The sequence below is a fragment of the Rhinolophus ferrumequinum genome, chromosome 21, assembly GCF_004115265.2.
Source record: "Rhinolophus ferrumequinum isolate MPI-CBG mRhiFer1 chromosome 21, mRhiFer1_v1.p, whole genome shotgun sequence".
NCBI classification, from domain to species: domain Eukaryota; kingdom Metazoa; phylum Chordata; class Mammalia; order Chiroptera; family Rhinolophidae; genus Rhinolophus; species Rhinolophus ferrumequinum.
Window position 1 is genome coordinate 24,679,341 of NC_046304.1, and position 24,312 is coordinate 24,703,652.

At 53.2% G+C, this 24,312-nt stretch overlaps 1 protein-coding gene across 1 annotated transcript; it reads left to right on the forward strand.

Moving 5' to 3' along the window:
- The first annotated feature begins 242 nt into the window (after positions 1–242).
- Positions 243–9,280, forward strand: CA4 (carbonic anhydrase 4). Its single transcript, XM_033088963.1, has 8 exons — positions 243–481; positions 5,404–5,454; positions 6,376–6,531; positions 7,214–7,359; positions 7,480–7,578; positions 7,843–7,906; positions 8,076–8,242; positions 8,966–9,280. The coding sequence occupies exons 1-8, from the start codon at positions 424–426 to the stop codon at positions 9,158–9,160; spliced, it is 936 nt and encodes a 311-aa protein (XP_032944854.1). The 5' UTR covers positions 243–423; the 3' UTR covers positions 9,161–9,280.
- The last annotated feature ends 15,032 nt before the right edge of the window (positions 9,281–24,312 follow it).

Genomic DNA, 24,312 nt, shown 5'->3' on the forward strand with positions numbered 1-24,312 from the left:
AGAGCTGCGCAGCCGTGCGCACCACGGCGAGCGAAGTCAGGAACCCGGGACCCTCGCCCTTGTGTGGATCAAGCACCTGGCGATGTGGCTCGGGTTCCCAAACCAGGGACCAGGTGTGGGATGCGGAGAGGAGCGACTGGGGGTGGCGGAGAGGGCACTTCTCCGAGGGGAGAGGACGCAGAGGTGGTGAGGGGGCCTCGCGCATTGAGCAAGGTGGGGGGTGGAGTGGAGGATTTCAGAGCAGGGACAGGACGCGGGGAGGGAGGCTCCGCTAAGGGGAGGAGCCGCTACCCGCGTCCCGCTGTCGGGGCTCCCTCCCGTCGCGGCTCCACTATAAAATCCCGGCCCGCCTGGTCGCCGCACCCCCGGCGGCTTCCTCCGTGCGCGACCCCCGGCTTGGACGTGTCTTCGTTCCTGCGCAGGATGCGGCTGCTGCTGGCGCTCCTGGCCCTGGCCGCCGCCCGGCCCCTGGCCCGCGCAGGTGAACACCTGGGCTTCGGCCCGGTGCCCCTTGGGTAGCCGGCCCTGCGCCCCCCTCTGCGCCCCCACCCTGCACCCCTCGCCGCCAGCGCGCGCGGGCTGCGCGTCCGTCCGGGATTGCGTGTGCGCCCGGAGCCGCGGGGCCGCCGGCGGACAGGGCGACAGGGGGCCGGGGGCGCACACGAACGGCCACTGCGGTGCGGGGGGAGCGTGTGCGCGCGTGTGCGCGGCGGCCCTGAGCGAGACGAGCGTGCGACTCGGCGAGAAGGATGCTTCCCGGGCCCGCCCCGACACGCGCCTCCGCTCCTCGCCCTTTCTGGCGTTTCAGGAGGTGCTGGTTCTCCTCGGTCGGGGGTCGCTGTCGGTCCCGCCGGGGCTCGGTGCTGGGTGGTGGCCCCCCGCCCAGAGCAAGGGCAACACATTGGGTGTGGTGGGGCCCTGGCATCCCCACTTCCCACCCTGGGTTCCTTATCCCCGGACGCTGCCAGCTCCTTTCACCTCCCAGCTCCCAGCGCTGTATTGGGAGCCTGGCTGGGGGCACCCGGAGACCCGAGGTCCTGGCCAAGCCGGTCTTTCTGGCCAGGGTGATTTTTGTTTAAAGATTAATGGTGAGGCCAAGCTCTTAATTATTCGCCTAGGTGGGAGGTAGCAGGAGAGGCGTGTTAATATTTGATAAGGATCTGGAGGCCCTTCCAGCGACTGGGCACAGGAACCTGGGAGTCACCTTCTCTGTGACCCGTCAGGGCACCGTCTCCTTCGCAGGAAGCCCCTCGGAGGATCCTTGGGGTCCATCTGCCCAAATCTCTTCTCCAAACCTAGATGCTCCTCCCTTGGAGTCCTGAAGGCTGAGGGTCCCGGAACAGCAGAGAAGGAGAGAATGGGTACAGGTTGCAGGAGAGACTTAGCTGGCGGGTCAGGGTGGGGTCCGGGAGAATGAGGGGAATTTTGCAGCAACTGCCCCTCTCTAGGAGAGGAGGAAAGAGGAAAGGCAGAGGAGGGGTTCGGAACAGGCCTCCCCAAGATGTGCCACCTTGGCATGTGAATTATATTGGGCTGAAGGCAATGGAGAAACTTCTACCTCTCCCTTGAAGCATTAAAATTGGAGGCTTGGCTCATAATAAGAGTTATTACCAGAAATAAGTTTTTATGAGGGATCTATAGGGTAGGGCAAACTTCTAATTACTGAACACCTGCTCTTTTATTGTTTTGTGAATGAACTTCCTCCCCTCTGATGCCCCAAGGTGTCATAACTAGTCCTTAGTTCAAAATGCCATATACACCTCATTTTCCCTATTTCTGAACCTCTCCTGTATGTGGGGTTCTGGCACATACATATGTAATTAAATTTGGTCATTTTCTCCTGTTAATCTGTCTCATGTCTACTTGATTATTAGACCAGGCAAAAGAACCTGGAAGGATAGAGGAAAGTTTCTTCCTCCCCCACAATAGGATGTGACAAATTTTAGTCATAGAGTTGGACGTTTGAAACCCAGCTGCTTAGAAGCAGCTGGGCTTAGAAGGAAGAGAAATGCTTTGAAATTAATTTGGCCACTTTGTAGCCATGTGGCCTTCGGTAAATCGCTTAATCTCAGTTTTCTCATTTATGAAACAGGGATGGTAATTCTAATGTCAGGTGTTGTCTTAAGGATTCAGATAAAAAGTGGGTGTAAGTGCTTAGAGCTGGGGTGTCCAAACTTTTTTCAACGTTTTTTACCAAGGGCCGTATGCGGTAAAATACACAAACAGCCGGGCCACTCACTCGAGGTGAAGTACGTATTGCCTCACCTGGTTTATTTAAGTAAACTAAATATGTTTTTGGAATTTGCTGCGGGCCACTTAGCAATGGATTGCGGACCGCAGTTGGCCCATGGGCCGCAGTTTGGACACCCCTGGCTTAGAGGGAGCTTGTGCGGCACATGGCAGGCATTCTATGCGTGATGGCTATCATCGCTTTCTACCACTGGCCTGGGGCCAGCCAGCCAGGAATTTATCTCAGCTGCCCCCTCACACAAGCTGTGCTCCCCTTAGGGCTTGAGGCTTTCTGACTGGGAACTGCCAAGAGACCTGCTGCCTTCCTCCACCCACTTCATCCCCTAGGAAACTGGAGGCTGGAGAGGAACCGGGATGTACATTAAAATCCCCAGAGCATCTGGGGCTGTGCAGAAAGGAAGGGAGAGGATATTGGGCCCCTGCAGAGTCCCAGACCCCTGGCCAGGAATTGCTGAGACTTTGCCCAGGACCTACGTGGGTTTTGCTGAGCTGGTTTTCAGGATTCCTCCCTCCCCCTAGAGTGGGGGGGTGGGGTGAGCAAGGTCCATCAAAGATAGATGTTCCAGTAAGTTCTAAAGAAGAGGGGATGGGTGATGGGTAAGTAAAGGGTGAGAGACAGTGGCTGGGTGATTGGTGATGGTTGTTAGGTCCCTCACTCCATCTCTGGTTACGGCAGGTGGATTAGGTGGAGCCTGGAGCTTGGAGCCAACACCTGACATTAGAAGCTCCTCTCCTTCCCAGGCCCTCTTGGAGGTGGCCTAAGGCAGCCGAGCAGGCTGGTAATCATCCGTAAGGGCAGCCCTCTCGTGAACAAATACAGGAACCAGCGCTGGTCTGTGCCCCTACCACTGCCTGCCTGAAAACCAGCCCCCTACCCTCAGCCCATGGACATAGACGTGACCCCTGACCTCGGCCTCATCAACAGTATGTTTTCCTGGCTCCTGCCTCCTGCAAAGAGTAGTTACAAGAGCATTCAGCCAAGCAGGTCAAAAGTTTCTATGATTAAGACAGTGGATCAGAGGTTACCATTATAAACCCAGGAGCTGTAGCCAGAGGCAGGAAAAAGCAAATTCCTAAGAAAAGCTCAGCCTGGACTAGATGTGCCCTGGGGAGACTCAGAGGGGGTTCCATCCTTCAGAGCTGGCTCCCCAGGACTCTGGCTTCAGTAAGGCTTCTGTTGGAGTGGCTTTCCCTTGGACCTCCAGTCCAGAGGAGGGGCCAGCTTGACCTTGGAGGCCCCATCTGCCTTCAGGACCTCTGAGAGGTGAAGACACAAGAGGATTATCACCAGGAGCCTTTCGAGTACAGATGACCTCCTATCCATTGTCTCTTCAGACACTAGCTCCTTCTGCCTGAGGAAGAATGTAGGGCTCAGAAAAGTCAGTGAACTCTCCTGCAGAGACTAAGCAAGAGGCAGAGCTAGGGTTGGAAACCAGATGAATGGGCTCCAGCTTCCCAGCTCCTTCCACCTACAGGAAAGGGCCGAGATGTGATGTGGCCATTGCCTCGTAACCCATATGGAGGTTCTCAGATGCAGCAGCTCACAGGGGCAGGAAAGCCCTGTCCAGGGCAGGGGATGGACTGTCATGCGGAAGACACTCAGGGACTGTCCATCTCTGACAGAGGCTGTGCCAGCAGGGTAGGTGAAGCATTGGATGCAGAGCTGGGGAACTCAAAACCCAAGGTGGCTCTGACGGTCTGAGGGAGAGGATGCCCGTTTTCTGTGGGCGCTCACTCTCCTGCCCTTGAATCCTTCCTCTCAACCCCTACCAAGAACCTAACTTCATGGCCCCGTCCCCACTTTGTCCCCATTCCAGGGACCCCAGAGGAGGTGGAGTTGAAGGCAACCCAGGCAAGAAGGTGGGGATGGAGGGCGGGGGCATACTCAGAGTCTGCAGCTCAAGCTGAGTGGGAAGCTGTGCTTTTCTTAGGAATTTCCTCATCCCTGAATTCTTTCCAACTTGGCTTTGGCCATCTGTGCACTGATAGGAGGCCAGAGGGAGGGAGGCAAGGGGAAGGGAAGGGCTCATCAGGGACTTTAGTAAGTTCCGGGCTACCTGGAACACTGCTACCATCTCTCATTTAATCTTCCTCACAGCCCGATGAAGTGGGCGGTATTAGTTCCATTTTACAGATGATAAAAGTGAGGCTTAGATAGATTAAGTGACTTGCTCCTAAGCCAACAGCTCCTACATGGCTCAGCCAGAATTCTAGCTCTGGATCAAATGCTTTGTCCACACTTCTGGTACAGTGTCTCTCTCTCTCTCTCTCTCTCTCTCTCTCTCTCTCTCTCTCTCTCTCTCTCTCTCTCTCTTTTAATCAGTAGGTTTTAATTAGAGCAGATGTAGGTTTACAGAAAAACTGAGCAGAAAGCACAGAGGGCTCCCACGTGCCCCCTCTGCCCCTGCACAGTGTCCCCTAGTGTTGTTATTAGTCAACAATCGCATTAGTGTGGGACTTTGTGGTGCAGCCTCTTTCCAGAGATGCTGGTTCTACTGCCCTGAGGCAGAGCTAGGATTAGAACCTGCGTCTGTCTGGCCCCAACCACCAGGACTGTGGGATGGTGGGGCAGGGGGAAAGGTCTGGATGTCTTCCTTGCTGTGGGGCTGTGAACGCTTAGCCAAGTGTTATTGGATCTTAATAACGCGAGAAGGTGTGTCCTGGGGAGGGCCCGGCCTAATCTCCATCACCCCTGTGGTCAACTCTGGGAAGGCAGCCAGGCTGAACCTGACTCTATTGTCAGGAGGGGAGGCGAGGCCCTGATCCGTATCCTTCCCTCTTACCAGAGCCTCCCTTCCAGGTTTGGGGGAAGGGATGCAAAGAGAGAAGGGGAGGCTGATGAGCAACAAATGGAGAGTGTCCAGTCGGCTGGCCTCGGAGGGGTCTCCTCAAGGGCTGGTGGCTGTTTTGCCCTGCCTTGCCCAGCCCAAGGAAATGTGCCCTGGCAGGACGACCAGTAGATCAGCCACGGGTCAGGGACACCTGCAGCCTGGCTGTTTCCACTACCTCCTTCCCCCATCTGTACGTTTTCTTCTTAAGTCTCCTTCCCCTGGGCCCTCTGTCCCAGACCCCAGGAACATAGAGCCGTATGTGCACAAGGACACACTGACACATGTACGCACAGCCTTCACATCCTTCCTCTCTCTGCTCCAGAGTCACACTGGTGCTACAAGATTCAAGCCAACGCCTCCAACCCCTGCTTGGGTAAGTACAGAGCGCCTTGGAGACAGGCCTTTCTGTGTGATGGGCATCGTCCAGGTGGAAATGGAGACCCAGTGAGGGTGGGAAGGATGAGGGGTAATGATGCCCCGCAGTCACATATCAGCTCTTAACACACACACACACACACTCACACACACACGCACGCACGCACGCACACACGCACGCATGCACTCCTGGTGCTTAGGGGAAAAGGAATATAGAGTGACTTGAGCCTTCCCTGATACCTCCCATCACTGTCACCAAGAAGCTGAGTCTTTTATGAACTAAATCATCAGCAGCAGCAAATGGAGAACTACATGACGCTCTTTCTCCTACGAAAATGGACAGTGGCTTCTATTTCACTGCGGGGGAACCTGAGAGGTCATCCTTTGCCTTTTCTCATCAAATGCTGACCCGTTTCCCCGCAGTCTGCTTGCTTTTGCTTCCTGCCTCTGCCGTGTTTGGTGGTTGGCCGGTGCCGCCCCCCCCCCCCCCCCCCCCCCCCCCCCCGCCTCCGCCCGCCCAACGGGGAGTTGGAGTCACCAGGGTGTGGGGAGCCAGGTTCCTCCAGGGGCTGCTTCCCCACCTCCCAGCCTCGGACAATGCTTAGTGTCAGAGTCAGGTGTCCTTTCAGAAGCAGCCCTTCCAGGGGACTCCACACCACCCCTTCCAAGAGCCCTCCCATTTACCTTCTTTGAACTTCGTCACTTGCTGCCAGACCTGCTAGCTTTGCATATGAGTGTGCGTGTGTGAGTGTGTGTGTGAGTGTGAATCTGAGGAGGGAGGCCCCTGCAATACAGCCTACGAGCCACCCCAACACCTCGCTACCTGTGAGCTGGGTGTGTGGGCCTGGCCTCTGGGGAGCAGCGGAGGCTACACCCTCGTGCAGGCGCCCCTGACGCGGCCCCCTCCCTCCCTGCTCAGGGCCAGACCAGTGGGGCGATGACTGCAAGAAGGACCGCCAGTCCCCCATCAACATTGTCACCACCAAGGCACAGGTGGATCCACACCTGGGGCCCTTCTCCTTCTCTGGCTACGACAAGAAGCAAAAGTGGACTGTCCAAAACAATGGGCACACAGGTGCGTGCCAGGCAGGATGGAGGAGCTGGGCAGACATGGGCACTGGGGCCAGGAACCCCTGAGTTCCGTGAGGATTGAGAGGGCACACAGGCCAAGGTCCACCTTTGCTGAGGAGAAGCTGGACAGCCTAGCTGGGGGAGGGTAGAGGGAACAGGAGGGGCTTCCGAAAGCAGGGAAACACGCCAGCACTATTTTCCATACTTCCACCAAACCAGACTTGGGGGTGGGAGGTGGGGACACGTCCTAGGATGAAGGAACAACATGTGCAAAGCCGTGCAGGCATGAAACAGCTTGGGGTGTTCAGGGAACTGCACGTGGCTTCGTGTGGATGGAGGACAGAGAGTGAAGCTGGGAGGGGCTGAGCCAGCCCAGGCTCAGCAGAGCTGGGCCCAGGGGCAGGTCACCCAGAGCCAAGGAGGTTGGACATTCCCCTGAGGATGCCAGGGCCGGGTGGAAGGGCCTGGAGCAAGAGAGGGACTGACCAAGTTTCATGTTTGCGGAGGGAGAGGCAGAGAGGGGGGCCCTGGGCTGAACCACCCATCTCGTCCCCTCCCTCCAGGCCCAGAGCGCAAGAAGGGTGGGAGGTAGGAGGAAAGGTCTTGCGTGGGTGGAGCTGGGCAGCGTGGCTGGCAGAGGCGGGGGAGGTGGATGTGAGGACCCGGCCCCCCCCTGTGCCGTCCAGTGGTGATGCTGCTGGCGGACAAGGCCACCGTCGCTGGAGGAGGCCTGGCCGCCCAGTACCGGGCCAAGCAGCTGCACCTGCACTGGTCCAAGGAGCTGGATGCAGGCTCGGAGCACAGCCTGGATGGGGAGCACTTTGCCATGGAGGTGAGTGGCCCCCACACTGGGTCGGTGCCAGAGTCTGGGCTCTGGATGTACCTGCCTTAGGCAAGAAGAGTGGTCCAGCCCCTCACAAGTCCTCTCTCCATCCCTCTCAACCGCCACCAGATGCACATCGTACATGAGAAAGAGAAGGGGACATCAAGGAACAAGAAAGAGGACCAGGACCCCCAAGATGAGATCGCAGTGCTGGCCTTCCTGGTGGAGGTGGGACCCCCATCCCCCAGAGTCTGAGGGGCTGCTTCTTAAGATCCAGAGACCTGGGATGCTAGCAAGACAGGGGGAGCCTGGGGAGGCCCTGACTTCTCCTCTGTTTCTCCGTGATTTGTGCACCCCCAGGCGGGGAGCCCAGAGCATCTCAGGGCCTCAGTCCCAGGAGCTGCCTGCCCTCCTTACCCCAGACCAAGAGAACAAACTCAGGGTCATCACCGGCCCCCACACCCCTCTCAAGCCTCTTCCCTCCTGTTCCAGGCTGGATCCAAGAACGAAGGCTTCCAGCCCCTGGTGGAGGCGCTGTCTGATATCCCCAGACCCAGTGAGTCAGAATGACGGGGGAGGAGGCTGAGGTGGTGAGGGGAGGGATGGAGACTTCTTCCTGCAAAAGGGGGGCCTGGGCTCTCAGAGTGAGGTGTGTGAGGGGGCTCTCAGAGCCTCTGAGATTCCCCTCTTCTCTACCTTTATCCACCCCCTCACCCCTGCACCAGAGATGACCACCACGATAAAAGACAGCATCAGCCTATTTGACCTGCTCCCTGAGAAGGAGAAGCTGGGGTACTACTTCCGCTACCTGGGCTCGCTCACCACGCCGGGCTGTGAGGAGAAGGTTGTATGGACCGTGTTCCAGGAGCCCATTCAACTGCACAGGAACCAGGTACATAGGGCCCCGCCAAGGGTGCAGCCTCCCACTGCCCAGCTCCCCACAAACCGTTCCTCTGGATGCCCCCAGAGGCCCCCTGGGCTGGGGTGGGGGTGGGGCACCCCCGGGAGCTGCGGGCCTGTTGCTTGAAGCCACAGACACACCCTGCGGGAGACAGATAAGAAAGGTCCCAGCCGTCACCTCGCTGGGTTGAGGGCTGGAGGGGAGGCTGTGGCAGGGGCATCAGAAAAGGCTTCCAGGCTGCACCCTGAAAAGTAGGTGGGAGTCATCCAGCTGAGGTGGGGGTGGGGGGGGCTGTCCTGGGGAAAGGTGCCAGCATGAGAGGGCAGGGCTGGCCATGAGCAGCTGAGTGGTCAGTGTCGCCACAGGAAGAAAATAGTTTGTTCATGCAACAAATGGTACTTGAGTCTGCACAACACCCTAGGCTCCGGGGACAGAGCCGTGAGCCCAAAGGGCCCCAGTCCCTGCCCCCATGGCATTTGTTCCAGGACAGTGGTTCTCAAACAGGGGTCCCTAGACCAGTGGCGTCAGCATCATCTGGAAACTTGCTAGACATTCTTGGGTCTCACCCCAGACGTACTGAATCAGAAACTCTGCGGGTGGGACCCTGCAGTCTAGGACCCAACTCAGAGAGGCAAGGCGGCCAGCTAGGGGTCACACAGCAGGGAGTGCAGCTCTCCCTGCCTGCCCTCCCTGCTGAGCTGTGTCCCTCCACAGATTCTTGCATTCTCTGAGAAGCTGTACTATGACAACGAACAGAAACAGGAAATGACAGACAACATCAGGCCCCTGCAGCCGCGGAGGAAGCGCCAGGTGCTCAAGTCCCAGGCTCCAGGCCAGCGGCTGCCCTTGCCGCTGCCCGCCCTGCTGGCCCCCACGCTCACCTGCCTGATGGCTGCCGTCCTCCAGTGATGGCTCACTTCTGGACACTTGACTTCTGACTTCAGCCCTTCAGCCCTTGGGCCTGCCTTTCGCAGGCTTCCCAGGTTGCACTTTGATGATGATTAAAATATGGATATATTTTTAGAGAAACCTTTCTCAGGCCTGTTTTTTGTTCCCACCACTACCCCTGCCCTGTTCCCCTCCACCTATTCCTGTTCCAGGGTATAGCCTTAAGTCCTGCAGGAAACACAAGGCACTTGCCCCCACATTTGGGAATTCCCTGTCTGCACCCCGCTTGGAGAGAGGCGGAAGTCACCTCGGAGCTTCAACATAGTAAGGAGGGAGGCTGGTGGAGGCCACACAGACTATGGCAGAGCCAACTGAGGCCCCAGCTGGTGCTTTGTCTTCTGCACTAGGGCTGGATAGTGCGGGTTACGTGTGGGTACAGCCTAGGCCAGGTGGGTGACGGGTCATATATTTGCTGAAATAGTTCTTGAGTGGCTATGTTCTAGACACTGGGGATATGGCAGGGAATGAGACAGACAGAAGTGCCTGCCCTCCTGGAGTTCACAGTCTAGTGGGGAGACACTGGAAGTAAAAGAGACACATTGTACAATATATCAGAAGGCAGATACATTGTACATTCTGCTATGCAGAAAGCTCAGTCAGGAAGAAAAGGTGGGCAGGGACGGCCTCAGCTGGAAGAGGCATAGAGATTTGGAGGAGGCCAGGGATGAAGCCATCTGGAGCCAACAAGTATTCAGGTGTGGATGGGCCGGCAGGCACCTGTCCTGTGGGAGGAACAGCAGGGAGGCCAGCTGGTGGGGGGAGAGGAGAGGAGAGTGGGGGCTGGGGGTGCCTCCTGTAGGATCTAGGAAAGACGCAGGTTTTCACCTTAAGAGACTAGGAGCCACCAGAGGGTCTTTACTTGTGCTGCAGGGGCTGCAGGGTGATGAGTAGGGGGAGCAGTTAGGAAGGAGTCTGCTGCGTAGGTCCAGGGGCTGATGGGTCAGAAAGGGGATGTGAGACAAGGAGATGCAGGTGAACCCAAGGGTCTCTGGCTCTTGCACTTGGGAGTTGTCAGTGAAGATCCCAACCACCACTGCTTCCCCCACCCCTCCTGCTCCCCCCACCCCTCAAACGTGTTTCTAATGATTTTTCCCTCTGGGGCCCAAGGAGGGAGTGAGACTAGGTGGGGGTGGGTGGGAAGTAGGGGGTTGGAAAACCAAGGGAGAAGGAACTAAGGGCCTCGTGGTGGGTCCCAAGCCAGGCCAGGGCCCTGGAGCCAGGGACTGAGGAGCCCCAGGCTCTCAGATTTCATTATCTAGGGCAGGGCTGGATTCTGGAGGAGCATGAATGAGCCTTGAGAAGCAGGGCCCTGCTGGGTGAAAAGGAGCCTCCAAGGCCCAGGGCCAGGGTGGTGTGGGCACAACCTCTCTAACAGGCTGCCCTGTCAGGAGGTGCTGAGCTTTCCCAGAGACGGGAGCTGGGCCGCACACAGGAATTCCATCACACAGTGTGAGCAGCCTTGGCTTGCTGTGGTCTGGGGAGGGGAGCTGGTTGCAGGAGGTGACCTCTAAGCCTTCTCCCCCGCTGGTATCCTCAGCGCCAGTGACCACCCCCAGCTAAGCCTGGGAAGAGGGAGAAGGGCTGTTTCCCCTCCATATTAGCTTCCCCCTCCCTTGTGCTTTTCGTGACCAAGAATAAGCACCCCCTCCATTCACTGGTGACCACACAGCTGTGGGTGGTGGGGCGTGGATGAGATTGGTAATGCTGTCCCCATGGCAACAGCAGGCGGCATGTGTCAGCAGGGGGTGTGCGGACACTGAACCTGTTCTCTTCAGGTTCCCACACAGCCTGCAGGGAATCTAAGATCTACGTTGCACTCCCCCCTCCCATCTCAGGCTCAGGGTTCTCCGAAGGCCGAACTGCCCCTCCCTCGCCCCATCTGCACCCCCAGCCCCCACCCGTCTTTGCCCTCAAGGCAACATTCAGTGAATAACATGGCAGCAGAACCAGGAAGTCTCAAGCTTTTTGCGACTAGGGGAGCCTTGGGCTCTCCAATCTCAGGCAGAAGGTACACTGCCCTCCCCCACCTCCCTGAACCCGCAATAATAACCTGGCCATTGGGGGCTAGCATGGGCACAGCTTGTCCGGGGTGCAGAGTTCAGGCCTCCTCCCTGCATTCTGCCAGCCCTTCCTGCACCTGGAGGCTGGAGCAGGTGCTGTCAGCACATGGCTCATAGCAAGGTGACTCCTGGCCAGTCACCCAGGAGTGGGCAGCCAACCTCTGGGATTGGCCCCCCACACCCTGGAGGCCGAGACTGATAGGCAAGCCCTCGTGTGTGTGCACGTGTGTGTGCGTGTGTGTTTTCTTAAAGCCTCCTCTTCTGAATAAGTGTAGTCCCTCTGTGCCACCCCACCACCCTCCTCTCTGGAGAAGGTGCCCTAAGTTACTTGTGCCCAGCCGGGCTTGGCTCCTGACACAGCTCTTTCAGAGATGACAAGGGGCTACTATAATAAGTGGCTCCCTTATTCAGAAAGAGAGCCCAGCCCACCCCTCAACCCCACATGCCCCTTGGGTCACTGCATTGGACGTGCGCCACGTATACACACACATTCCACCGCAGCTGGCCAGGCCAGGCTCAGTGGCCACCACCTGACTTCTCTGAGGTCCCCGGCACAGACTGTCGTACGTGCTTGTTGAATACCCATTCTGTGCTGGGCATGGGTCTCATACAATCCTAGGAGGGCGGAATTATGTCTCCCTTTGCATGGATGAGGACGCTGAGGTACAGAGAGGGCTTAGGGGACCTGCCAGAACCTGGGGTCACTTCTCTGCACCTCCTCAGCTCCCATGGTCAGCTTTCTCCTTTGGTGGTCACCTGAGGGAGACAGACCTCTGGCTCTTGGGGAGGGTGGGGTGTGCAGCGCTGTGTCCCACCCTCTCTGCCTGCTGCTTTATGTCCCCCGACGGGCCATCTCTTGGGACCTCTGTTTAGATTTGGCATCTGGGTGGGAGCCAGGGGCTAAAAATACTCCCCGTGTGTTTAGATGATTCTTGGAAAATAAACTTCCCCATCTTGGCTCTCGGTTTGCACACTTGCTGGCCCAGCTTCCTGTGGCTCTGATCTGACAGTGCGGGAACAGGGAAGGGAGGGGTCGGGGGGAGCATAAGGGCCTATAGGGGCCCGGAGTCATGGGTGGTGCTGGTGGTGTGCGTGTACATGCACACGGGTACCTGTAAAGGCTGCTGTGTCACAAAACTCCAGGGGCTGCCTCTACAGAGACCACACAGTGACTGGTGCTCCTGCGTGGTGACCCGGAGGCTCTGTGTTCACGTGTGGGTTATGGGTGGGCAGAGGCAGGGCAGCTGGTAGCCTTGCAGGCCTGGCTTCCCTGCTCTGGGCCTTAGTTTATTCACCTGACAAATGGGCGAAGCATAGCCCTTCCATCTAACTGGGCCTCGCTGTCCCCAGGCTCCTGCTGGTGACCTTGGGAGGAAGGCCAGGCCTGTGTCCGCGGGTGGGGCGCTGCTCCTGCACCTTGCATTACACACTTAGAGAGCAGGCTCTGTTTGTTTATCTGAGTCGGAACAAAGGCATTATCTCCTCTGGAGACCAAGGACTTGTCCCAGGGCCCAGGCACCTGGGGAGGGGCTTCCTTTGGAGGAGAGCTACAGGACAGACGAAGTCACAAGCCAGTTCCTTCCTCCGAGCCCTGGCCCCAGCTGAGACTGGACACGTGGAAGTGTTGGCTGCTGCAAGGCCTGGGACAGGGAGCGGGACAGGGGACAAGGAAGGGATCTGAGTACATTTTGGAACAAGATTTAGTCTTTCAACAACACACACTGTTATTTCCTCTGTGCCAGGACTGAGGATTCAGGAAGAAAAAACCCAGTCTGTGCCCTTCCTCCAAGACTCCAGGCCAAAAGGCAGAGATACAGGGCACAGCAGTACCAAGTCTATGAAAATACAGGCTGCGAGGGACGCACAGACACACTTGGAGCATGGGCCCCAGAGCCACCCCGGCCCGGGTTTGAGTCCCTTTCCAATGATGACTAGTTAGTGAGGTGCCTTTGGTAATTTATTTCACCTAAGCCTCAGTTTCCTCATCTGTAAAATGGGGACAGTGATGACATTTAACTCACAGGGTTGCTGTAAAGCTGATGCCTGACCAAGGGGATGTATTCAATAATTCAGTTATCATTATGATTCTTTTTCTGAGAGCATGGAAGGATAGGTAGGACCTAAGATGGGAAGAAACTGGCCGCCCCAGGGATGAGGGCTGGGAATAGTGGGTGGAGGTTGGAATTCTGAGGAGTGATACACTGGGTCACCTCTGTGGTAAGTAGTAGATGCGTGGTGGGGTGGCAGTTCTATGCAAAGAAGAAACTGCAGGACCCTTGTGGGACCCACCTCTCTTCTCAGACACTCCCTCCAGCACGCCATACCCCCATACACTGAGGCCGGCCTCGCAGCCTGACCTTTGCCCAGAGTTGCCTAAGGTCACCCAGAATAACAGGGGGAGCCAAGGGGCCCAGAGGCCCAGGCTGCTCTGCAGCTCTCAGGTCCCTGCCTTGTTGGGTGGGGCTCAGGGTGGGAGTCAGGCTGAGCCTACCCAGCACCCCTTCTGCATTCCTGCTGAGGGATTGTTTGGGCTGGGGACCAGTTCCCCATTTCATTTTCCTCCAGCCCTTCACCTTCCCCAGGAGCTGCAGGGTTAGTGGTGTGCCCTCTGATGTGTCCCTCTCGCCATCGCTGGCCCTGTCGCTGGCTGTCTGCTAGTAGACCTGTCGTGTCTGGGTTTGCTAGTGATCCCCTAGCACATGGTCAGCACCCTCCTAGGGTCACTGGGTAAATTTGAATTTCAGATAAAAAAACACATTTAAAAAAAAGCAACTTTTATTTATTTAACTGTGTTTTTCCAGGACCCAAAAGCTCCAAGTCAGTTGTTTCAATCTAGTTGTGGAGGGCGCAGCTCACAGTGGCCCATGTGGGGATCGAACCGGCAACCTTGGTGTTAAGAACACCACGCTCTAACCAACTGAGCTAACTGGTCGCCCCAACAACACATTTTTTAAAAGTATATCCCCTAAATTGCATGGAGCATATTTATACTAAAACATTATTTGTTGTTTATCTGAAATTGAAACCGAACTGGGTGGCCTGTATTTATATTTACTAGGTCTGGTGACCCTACCCCCACCCCACCTACCTCAGGGAAACAGACCAACAGAGAAGGGTGGGCAAAAGAAGGGTCAGGAGACTGAGACTGCCACCACTTCTTTCTCCGCTTGACCGTCTCCCTTTCCCTCCAGCTGGGCACACCTTCCAGGAACTGATAGTAAAACGGGGGAGATTCGAGATTCATTTTCGCTCCTAGAAAAGGTAATTCCTGTGGGGAGGGCAGCTGGGCACTCCTGAGAGTTTGTTGGAACAGCCCCTTTTGCTTGTGGATTTCATCCCGTTTTCCAACAACTTGGGAGAGGCCATTGCCGAGGAATGTCTTATTCCTCTGCCCCCTTGGTCTCTGCCTGCCCCCCGCCTCACTGAGCTGGGGGTGCCAGCGCTCCTTTCCTGCAGCCCAGCTCCCACCCATCATCCCAGACACTTCTTGCGGAAGGGAACCCTCAGACAGCGCCTGGCTGTCGCCCCCAGGTGGAGTGAGAAAGCGCCTGATGCAGGGCTTTACTGACAACTGAGGAGACTCAAGAGGTGCAGGAGTCCCTCAGGGGGTTGTGCGGGCCCACGTCACGGCTCGAGTGCAGAAAGAGCGGAAACCAGACACCAGTGGGTACTTGAGTCCTCGCCGTCCAAATTAGACGCACTTCCTCCAATTCCTTTCCCCTCATAATCTCCCTGGATCTGTTTTACTTCCTTCAGTCACCATTCTTTGCACCCCTACTCTGCTATGCCACGCACTTTGTAAGATACTTTACACCCATTATTCTCACACAATCCTGACAGTGACATTTCGAACCCAAGCTCCCAGGGGAACAGCTTCTTCAGGACCGCAGGAATTTTCATTTGTTTACTGCTCGTGGTGGACACTGTGATGCCGAGGTCACAGCCCCTTCAAGGAACGGCTTGTCCCAGCTCTGAGTGCTGCCAGCGTGCAGGCGTCTTCAGCCATTGGCCTCTCCAGGGAGAGGAAGCCTCTTCATTCAAGGTCACACTCCTTTACCAGGAGGCCCCGGCCAACGAGGGATCCAGGTGGGGGTATAAAGGGTTGGCTAATTGAGGGTGAGTCCGATGGGACTTGCCAGCTTCCGAGCTCTCGGTGGGGCCAGTCGAGGTTACCGGTGGACCTGCATGGCAGTGCCTGCCCTCCCCAGTCCTGCTTCCTCCCACTCTCTTCCACCGGTGTTGGTCCGAGAGGTGCTCCTTCATCAACATCCTGCACACTAACCTCCGTCACCTTCCCTCAGGGAAGCCAAACGGCAGGACGGAGCCACATCAGTGCCCAGAGAGCACACAGTAGGCTCTCAATCAGTACTGAATTAGAAGGAGCCTGGGGCAGGCGTTGCTAGTCCTGACACTACACAGATAACAGTATAGTAATAGTTACTCAGGTAAGACTGTTGGTCCTGCTTACTATCTCAGTTCCTAGAACAAGTTTCTGAGAAGGGCATTCCTATTTTCTCCATGTTCAATGGGGAAATTAAATACACGGGACTCAAGGCTAGCAAGTAGCATAGCAATAGAATTTGGACCCAGACAGTTTGATACTCCAGCGCATCCTCTGATCACCATGGCCTGTCATTTTTCTCAGGGAAACTGAGGCTTAGAGAGTCAAAGGAATTTGTTCCTTGCCAGCCAGGGAGCTGCCGCCAGAGCTACAAACCCTGCAGTCCTTGCTGCTTCTCTTGAACTGAAAGTGCCTCTAGGGAGTCCTCTTGTACAGGGGAGCGTGGCTGTAGAAACCACTAAGCCTGCCCTATCCTGGGGACACCTGCTCTTCCCTGGCCTGGAACGCTCTGCCCTTTTCCTAGACTTCTCACGAGGTCTACAGACCATATCAAACCCAGCTTAAATGTGACTCCTTTGTGAAGCCTTCCCTAATCTCCGCCATCCTCCTACCCGCCCCCCACCCACTACCCCCCTAGCCCCAGACCCGCTGAGGGAAGACTGCAGGATCTTATCAAGATTATGGCAGTGCCAGGTCACGGCTGGCCGCCCAGAGGGGAGCTGCCAGCAAAGGTTTGCAGGATGAATGAATAAAAGAAAAAAAGATAGCAAAGCACAGAATTAGCAGGCACCATTCCAGGGCTGAACTTAAATATTTACCTTGCCCATAAAGCAATGCTGAGAGACAAGCATGGTTTTCCGAACTCTACGTATGCTGTCTTTCCTTCAGTAACGGGACACCATCAACCTGGCTTTGTTACAGTTTGAACAGCTGTTTCCATACGTGGGAGCTGGGCATACAAGTTGCTTGCTCATCGGCTACTGTTTTTCCGCAGCATCATGTGCCTTCCTGATCACTGGGCCTAGCCTGGCCACAATCTCCACGAGGCGACAGGTCAAACTGGCGCTTCTCTCCAATGGAAGCCATGGGTTCATCATGTCCAGCCATGGGGTTAAGTCACACCAAGGAACATGGTAGAGCTGTCTTGCCTGGGTCTACTGCCTAAGGAGCCTCCGGGAGACACCTCTTAAGGGAAAAGAGTTGGGTGTGACACGCTGGGTCCCAGTGCAACTTCCATTCATTCCTGTCTGTGCTGAGACCTAAACTGGCAGCCCACTGTCTTTTCTCCAAAAATGGGCTCTCGGGGCGGTTGGATGGCTCAGTTGGTTAGAGCACGAGCTCTGAACAACAGGGTTGCCGGTTTGATTCCCACATAGACCAGTGAGCTGTGACCTCCACAACTAGATTGAAGACAACGAGCTGCTGCTGAGCTTCCGGAGGGGCGGAAGGATGGCTCAGTTGGTTAGAGCGCGAGCTCTCAACAAGGTTGTGGGTTCAATTCCTGCATGGGATGGTGGGCTGTGCCCCCTGCAACTAAAGATTAAAAATGGCAACTGCACTTGGAGCTGAGCTGCGCCCTCCCCAACTAGACTGAAGGACACTTTGGAGCTGATGAGCCCTGGAGAAACACACTGTTCCTCAATATTCCCCAATAAAATTTAACAAAAAGAAAAAAACTGAGCTCTCAGTGGGGCCAGCTGAAGTTACCGGTGGACCTGGGTAATTTATTTCCCCAGAAATTTCTCCCATAACTCTCTGCAACCTCGCCTCACTCCCTGAACTTGAACCATCAGCGAATTCCACACAGAAGCGTCTTGCGAATCAGTTTCTGTGCTGGCTGTGATTGTGTGACCACAACAGCCTCAGGCTCACCAAAAGGCCACTTGCTGTGATGACACAGATTTCATTGGATCTTACTCTTACCGTCCCTGCTGTCCCTCTACTTGTTGACGGCAGCCTCCAGTGGGTATCTACACTGCCTTAGTCTTTTCACCTGCCTGGTGGTGTCTGCTGGGCAGGACTACTGAATTTCCTGGGTATCCCTCATGCAGCACCACACTGCGCCCCCCAGGCATCCCCTCAGACTGGGCGCCAGGGTCGGAGTTGCTCCCACTTTCTCATACTCCACTCGAGTGTTACCAAAGGGAGCTGCTTGCTCCCTACAAGCAGTTCCAGTGTTTCGGTGAAATTGCTGTTTTCATATGCCACTTGCATTTCCCTTCTGACCCCACTGTGAATCCCACAGGCTGACAGATGCCACACCAAGACTCCACGACCCCCTCTTCTATGACTCTGGGTCAGCTAAGGCCTCTGGCTCCAAACTGAATTTTGAAGTGTCTGATAACATCTCGATCAGGGATTTAACAGGGATGGGAAAGACAAGGGCTGAATAAGCTATCCTCGGGAAGGTGGCCCGCCAGTCCTGGCAGCCATGAGATTCCCGTGCTCCCCACTTTCTTTCCCTTTCTCCCAGTTTTGGATTGAGGACTGCATTCCCATTATCAAAGAGGAGAGATGAGAAAACGAAATTTGAGTTCCTACACCCTGGAGAAAAGACAATGAGCTGCCTCTCTGGGTCTCAGCACAGCCAGGAATGAATGGAAGGCAGCCGAGGAGCCTGCCTGCTGCATGATGGGTCTGCTGCGGTGGCCGGATGGACATGTGGAATTTGCTTTAGAGCCCAGCCTTATGGGTGCAAACACCTGGGTATAAAAGGTCAGGCTCAATTGTTATCCCTGCCTTCCCAGGAAAGGCCAGGAAGGAAAAGGCTCCATCATAAGGGAGGAGGCATTGTCCTCAGTGGGTTATGCCTCGTCAGGTAGCCCGGTCTGGCAGCGGGCCCGTGGGGAACACGGGAATCTCGTGGCTGCTGGGACTGGTGGGCCGCCTTCCGAGAACAGCTTATTCAGCCCTTGTCTTTCCCATCCTGCCTCTGGAGCTATCACATCCCTGTTAAATCCCTGATAAAGATATTATCAGACACTTCAAAGTCCAGTTTGGAGCTTGGCCTTTCTTTCTCTCTCCCCTTCTACAGCCCCGACCGTCTTCCTCTGTCCACCTCCCAAGGTCCCTGGGCCACCAGAAGTGAAGAGAGCAAATCTAGGATGTCAGTCTCCATCAAGGGCCACTGCAGAGCTATTTGCTTCTAAGTATTTCATCTTCCAGGAAGAGGGCAAGGACACTCACTTCCTCTCCTTATGTAGCAATAATACTTTGCACTTGCATACGTGTTATTAGGAAAGTTGTAAGAAGGTTTCACAGTCACTTTCTCAAGGTTATCATGACCCCTGTTCCTTGTCAAAAACAGATCACTAAGGCTCAGAATGACAGACCGTCTTGCCAGGAGTTGCTAAATTGTGGATTACAGACTCCAGTTGAGGTGAATCGGGGTGGTATAGAAGCAGCCGGATTTACCCGGGTTTGAATCCATCTTGGAAACATTTTATCTGTGTGTTGGGGTAGAGACTTAATCTTACTGAGTTTTTCAGTTTCTTTATCTATAAAAAGGAATGATTACGCACTCCTCATTACTAGAGTAAGCATTGCATGACGACTGAAACTCACCTAGTATGGGGTCCATTCAATGTCTAAGTGCTCGCTCCAGCACTTTTTCTGGTTCCAAGCACAGGAGTATACTTTATGCCCCATAATAGTACCGTGGATGAAAAATTAATCTGAGTGAAAGTAACTTCATGGGACGATCTGATCAGAATTTCCTAACTGGGCAGGTCATGGTTGGTAGTCACACCCCAGGCCTGTAACTTCTTTAGTAAAAGGTTTTATTTTTGCCTTAAGCAAGCCCTGTCCATTGTTTTTGTGTATCTCGGGAACACACATTTGAAGTACCTCTTTTTCAGACCTGAAGCATAATCACCCTCAAGAGAGCACATAATCTTAACTCTCCTGTAATCCAACCCTCGCCTTGCTTTCTCCCACCTTCATGTTATCTTCCTTACATTCATTCCCTCAATTCCAAATGCATAAAAGAAAGTGAAAACTGTCATTATCTGAAGCATTCTCTGTTGCTTCTGGCGTATCCTGTTTGGCTCAAATAAACTCTAATAAACTGTTATAAAAATTTTCTGCAGGTTTCGGCATTCTTACATTGACAATACTAGTAATAAACATTTGATGTATGAGTGATAAACTCTGCCATTTAGTTTCCTCTCTCTCTCAAAGTGAGAGGATGTTTATTTACAGTTCCAAGCCGCCGGGAGCTCTGCAAACAAGGAGTGGCAGCCGTGACTTTCTCCAGCTGGCACAATCAAAGGCCACGGGCTCTGGGGCTGGCTTCCTGGAGATGCCCAGCCATAGGTGCTACAGGTACTCCCACCTGAGGTCTCTGCAGGGGAGGGAGGTTGGCCTTCACACTAGTTGGCTGGCTCTTCCCCTCTGCCACATGTGCTGAGAGTAGCAAAACTGCTTCAGAAAGTTTCACCCTGCTGCCACCGTGATTTCCAGCAGACCCAATAAGAATCTCTCCTGCTGCTGGAACAATTCTCTGGGAGCTGCTTGGTGTGAGAGCAGCGCTGCATGATCCACTTTCTGAACGCTTAGATGTCAAAGGTGCCGGAGTGAACATTTGATACAGAGCCTCACAGGTTGTTCAAGCAGCACCCCACCCCCTACCCTTACTTCAACCTGAGCAATTCCAACCTCTTCTGCTTTGGGTATCGGTCCTTCAGATAAAATGCAGTTGGAAGAAAGGATCCGGTCCCACTGTTGTTTCTAAATAAAAGCCGACCCAATGTAACCCCTTCATTGACAAAGGGAACTGAGATGCAGAGGAGACAAGTGACTTGTGCTCAAGGTTGTACAATTCTACAAGGAGTAGAGCACACACTGCAGACTAGATTTCTCATCCGCTGCTTTCTGTGGTGTCATGACTGCCCGGAACTTGGGGCAATAGCAGCTTCTGACAAACACAGGCATCTCCTGATCCATTTTGGGAGACTCCCTGTTTATCCCCAGTATGGAAGTATCCCCCTTCTTCCTACCCGACCTCTGAGCCCAGTGAGTACTGGGGTGTAGCCATCGCAGCAGAGGATCATGCTGTGGAGAACTGAAAAAGCACGCCCCACCCTCCGTGGCTCCCAAGGGCCTTGCACACCTCCAACAAGCCACTCTCGTTTCCTCTGTTCTCTAGGTCACACTCAGCTGGGACAGGGCTCCTCTCTCCAGCATGCTTTCTCCCTTTCCAAAGCCCTTCTAGTTTTTCTCCCACCTCCTGCCTGATTGATTCCTTTTTTCTCCACTTACTTTGACCTTCTTGGAGCACTTTAAGCCTAGTATCCATCTGTGTTCCTCTTGGGCTTGTGGTTAAGATCCAAAGTTCATTACCATGAGAAATTTCAACAAAAGCGGATTGTGTGTATGAAAAAGAGCAAGTTAATTACAGCAAAAAAAATTTGTTTATACTAAAATGGTCTCAAACAGATAAGTGTGCACTTACGTAAACCCTATGACAGTGCTTTTCAACCATACTGAAATACTTGGCAATGTGAAACACTTGTATTATAAATGGTCTGACCTTCAAAGGCCTCACGACGTGGCTTCTGCCTGCTTGTTGTCTTCTGTGCTCCTTCTGCACTTTCGACTCAAGCTCCAACAGGCCCACCCAGCCTCTGCAACGCCTCACCTCTGCTCCTTCGTCCGTCTACATTGCTAGGCTGTTCTGCACGCTTCTGACCATGAAACCCTGGTCTTGCTTCACGGTGCAGCTCACTTCCTTTTCCAATTTGGTTTTCCCTAATTACTTTGTCAGTAGCCTATTGCCTCAGGTCGTCAGTTAGCACTTCATCAGACACAATTACATCTAGCGAGCTTTGGTTAATTACTATCACTCCTCCTTAGGTGTGCGTATATCTGCATATCATCTCTTCCTAAATAGACTGGAAGTCAAGATTCATTGCCTGAAGCACTGGTTTCCATAAGTGCAAAGTGGCTGCCAAAGTAGCTCTCATAAGAAATCGAGTAAAATGCTGACTCTTGGACCGCATGGGAAGAGAGTTTCATAAATCGGGGTGTAGATAGGCACAGGTGTAATATGATGCTGGGTGGGACCCCCGAATCAGCACATTTAACAAGCTCCTGATCTATTTTGATGCTGATGAATTGCTAGGTTGGGAACTGCTGTCCCCAGAGAACCTAGCACAAAGCTTTGTACCTGTAACACGCTCACAAGTTTTATCTGTGTGCCCCTGGACTGGTAACGAACCTGATCATAACACTATTGTTATATTATACCTGTGTTGTTTTCCTAGGTGTGGAAGGAATACTATTATTTGAATACCTAACAGGTATCAGGCTCTGTGGCTATTTACATGTATTATCTATTCCGTAGAACTTTTTTTTTCTTTCAAACTTAATTATTTAAGTGTGTTTTTCCAGGACCCATCAGCCATCAGCTCCAAGTCAAGTAGTTGTTTCAATCTAGTTGTGGAGGGCACAGCTCACACTGGCCCAATTCCTTATAACCTTTGGAAGTAAAGTGGTATTTGCATTGGGCATGAGAAACCTGAGAGTCTAAGGCACTGGTTTTAGGTCACCACCGTTGTAACAGCAGAGCTAGAATCTGACCTCTGACTTCGTGGACTCAAAGTCCATGACCTTCCTACTCACCAGAGGGCACACGGTGTACACTGGTGGCTTGTGTCTGGCTTGCAGAGGAACCTCCCAACTTATAGGGCCATTCAGAAACAAGAAACAAAATGCTTACCCTTCTCCATAAGCTGGTCCTTTTCAAGGCTGCCTTTTCGAAAGCCAGAGACACAGACGGGCACTGTAGGAGCTGTGCTTCATTTCCAATGACTTTTTGGATCCTTTTTCTGTTTGTTCATTTCCTTAAACAAGCTACCATTGCTGCCGATCCAACACGTTTCATGCTATACATTTTTAATGTGTATTCCTGTTTATGAAGAATGTGAGCAGAGAGCTATTAAATTCTGTTAGCATCAGTATAGCAAAGGAGTAAAAAAACCTTTTTGCAAAACAGGATTGAATCTCATAGGGGTAGGATTTCACATTTACTGAGGACTCACCAAGAAACTGTGTGTCATGCGAGGTCTCTGGTCCCGCTCCCCGCGTAAGAACGCAGGATATGGTGAGGTCAAAAATGAACACCAACGGAGCCCTGGATAGGGGGTTCATACCACTGTAGTCTCGCTGGCGGCTGGGTTGGAGATACAGGAAGCAGCCGCCACACGATGAGCAATCCGCCGTCCGCTTCTCTGTCAACCAACCCCCTTGCCAGTGCAGCCAGGGCAGTTATATTAGTGGCTAATGGCTAACCGGCAACACCTGATGGCCAATCAGCTACAGTGCATGGCCATCTGATTACAGCTGATGGCCATCTAATAACCGAGCCAGCACCTTTCCACGTGAGGCCGAGAGCCTGGAAACTGCTCTCCTGGCTCTGTCCCCACACTGTGCCAGGCATTTATATATTTCATTTACTTAATACAAGCCCGAGAGATAGGTATTCTCACTTTAAATGTAAACAAACAGGCGCTAAGGGTGAAGGACCCACAGTTCTAAATCTTTGACTCTTCTCAGTGCTGCCAACTACCTCTTTGGTGGCCTCTCCAGAGACAACCAGGGACATCCCCTAGAAACCCAAGATCATTTCAAGGCATTATACAAATGAGGTCTTCCTCTTCTTCACCTTATCTCCTGATCGGCATGAAAACTGTTGTAAGACCTCCTTCATCAGTTCTCAGCTCACCACCTGCTCTCTACCCTTCTTCCCCACTCCCTTCAATGCCTCTCAAATAATTTCCTAACAAGGATGTGAGCCAAGTTTAAATTAATTCACCTGGTCAGGGCAGGTATCTTGTCCTGCTTTCACCAGTTTCCACTCTCTCAGAGATGGAGCGTCTACTCTGTAAGTCAGGTAGGTATTATACAAGTAGGAGAATTAAAACAGTGTCACAAAGGCTGAAGAATTTGACTCTTTTTTGTGTTTATGTATATAGAGGAAAAAATAGTACATAGATGCATCCACAGTATTTAATTTGTTTGGATAATAGTTACAGATAAACAGGTACACTCCATATACAATTACCAATACTCTTTTATACAGTTCATATTTCAGTACATCAACACTATTTTATTTACACTCTATTTATGTACATTAACATCTTTCTAAAGTCAGTGCATTGTCAACAAGTTTTATACAGTAATTTACAAGGTGAATGTAGTTAATAGTTAATTTAATAAATTTTCTGCTAGTCATGAATTAAAAAAATTAATTACAACCAATATAACAAACACAGATCAAACAACATTAGTAGATTGTGCTACCTGCTTAAATAAAACATCTGTACGGAAATTAGTTAAAATCTTCCACTTTTTTTCATGGGACTTGTCCAGGTGTAGGAATGGACATATTTTTATATATACTGAAAATCATGACACTAGAGAGTCTTCATTTTGTCTGACTTCATCACATGATACCATTTAGGTCACTCCTTCCTACTTGCAATTACCATCTTCTTCCGAATAGGTTTTCAATGTAGGCAGCCTTTAAGACCACCTTTCCAAATGCTCTGAGAAGAACTGGACAGTAGTAACTGATCTCAGATACCAAAACACGAACGCTCAGTTATACTGGTGCCTACTATCTGTGAGGAAGGGAGGATAATGAAATCTGATAATTAATGAGAATCAACTTCCAGGGTCCAGATGAATAAAAAAAGACTGAAAAAAAAGTG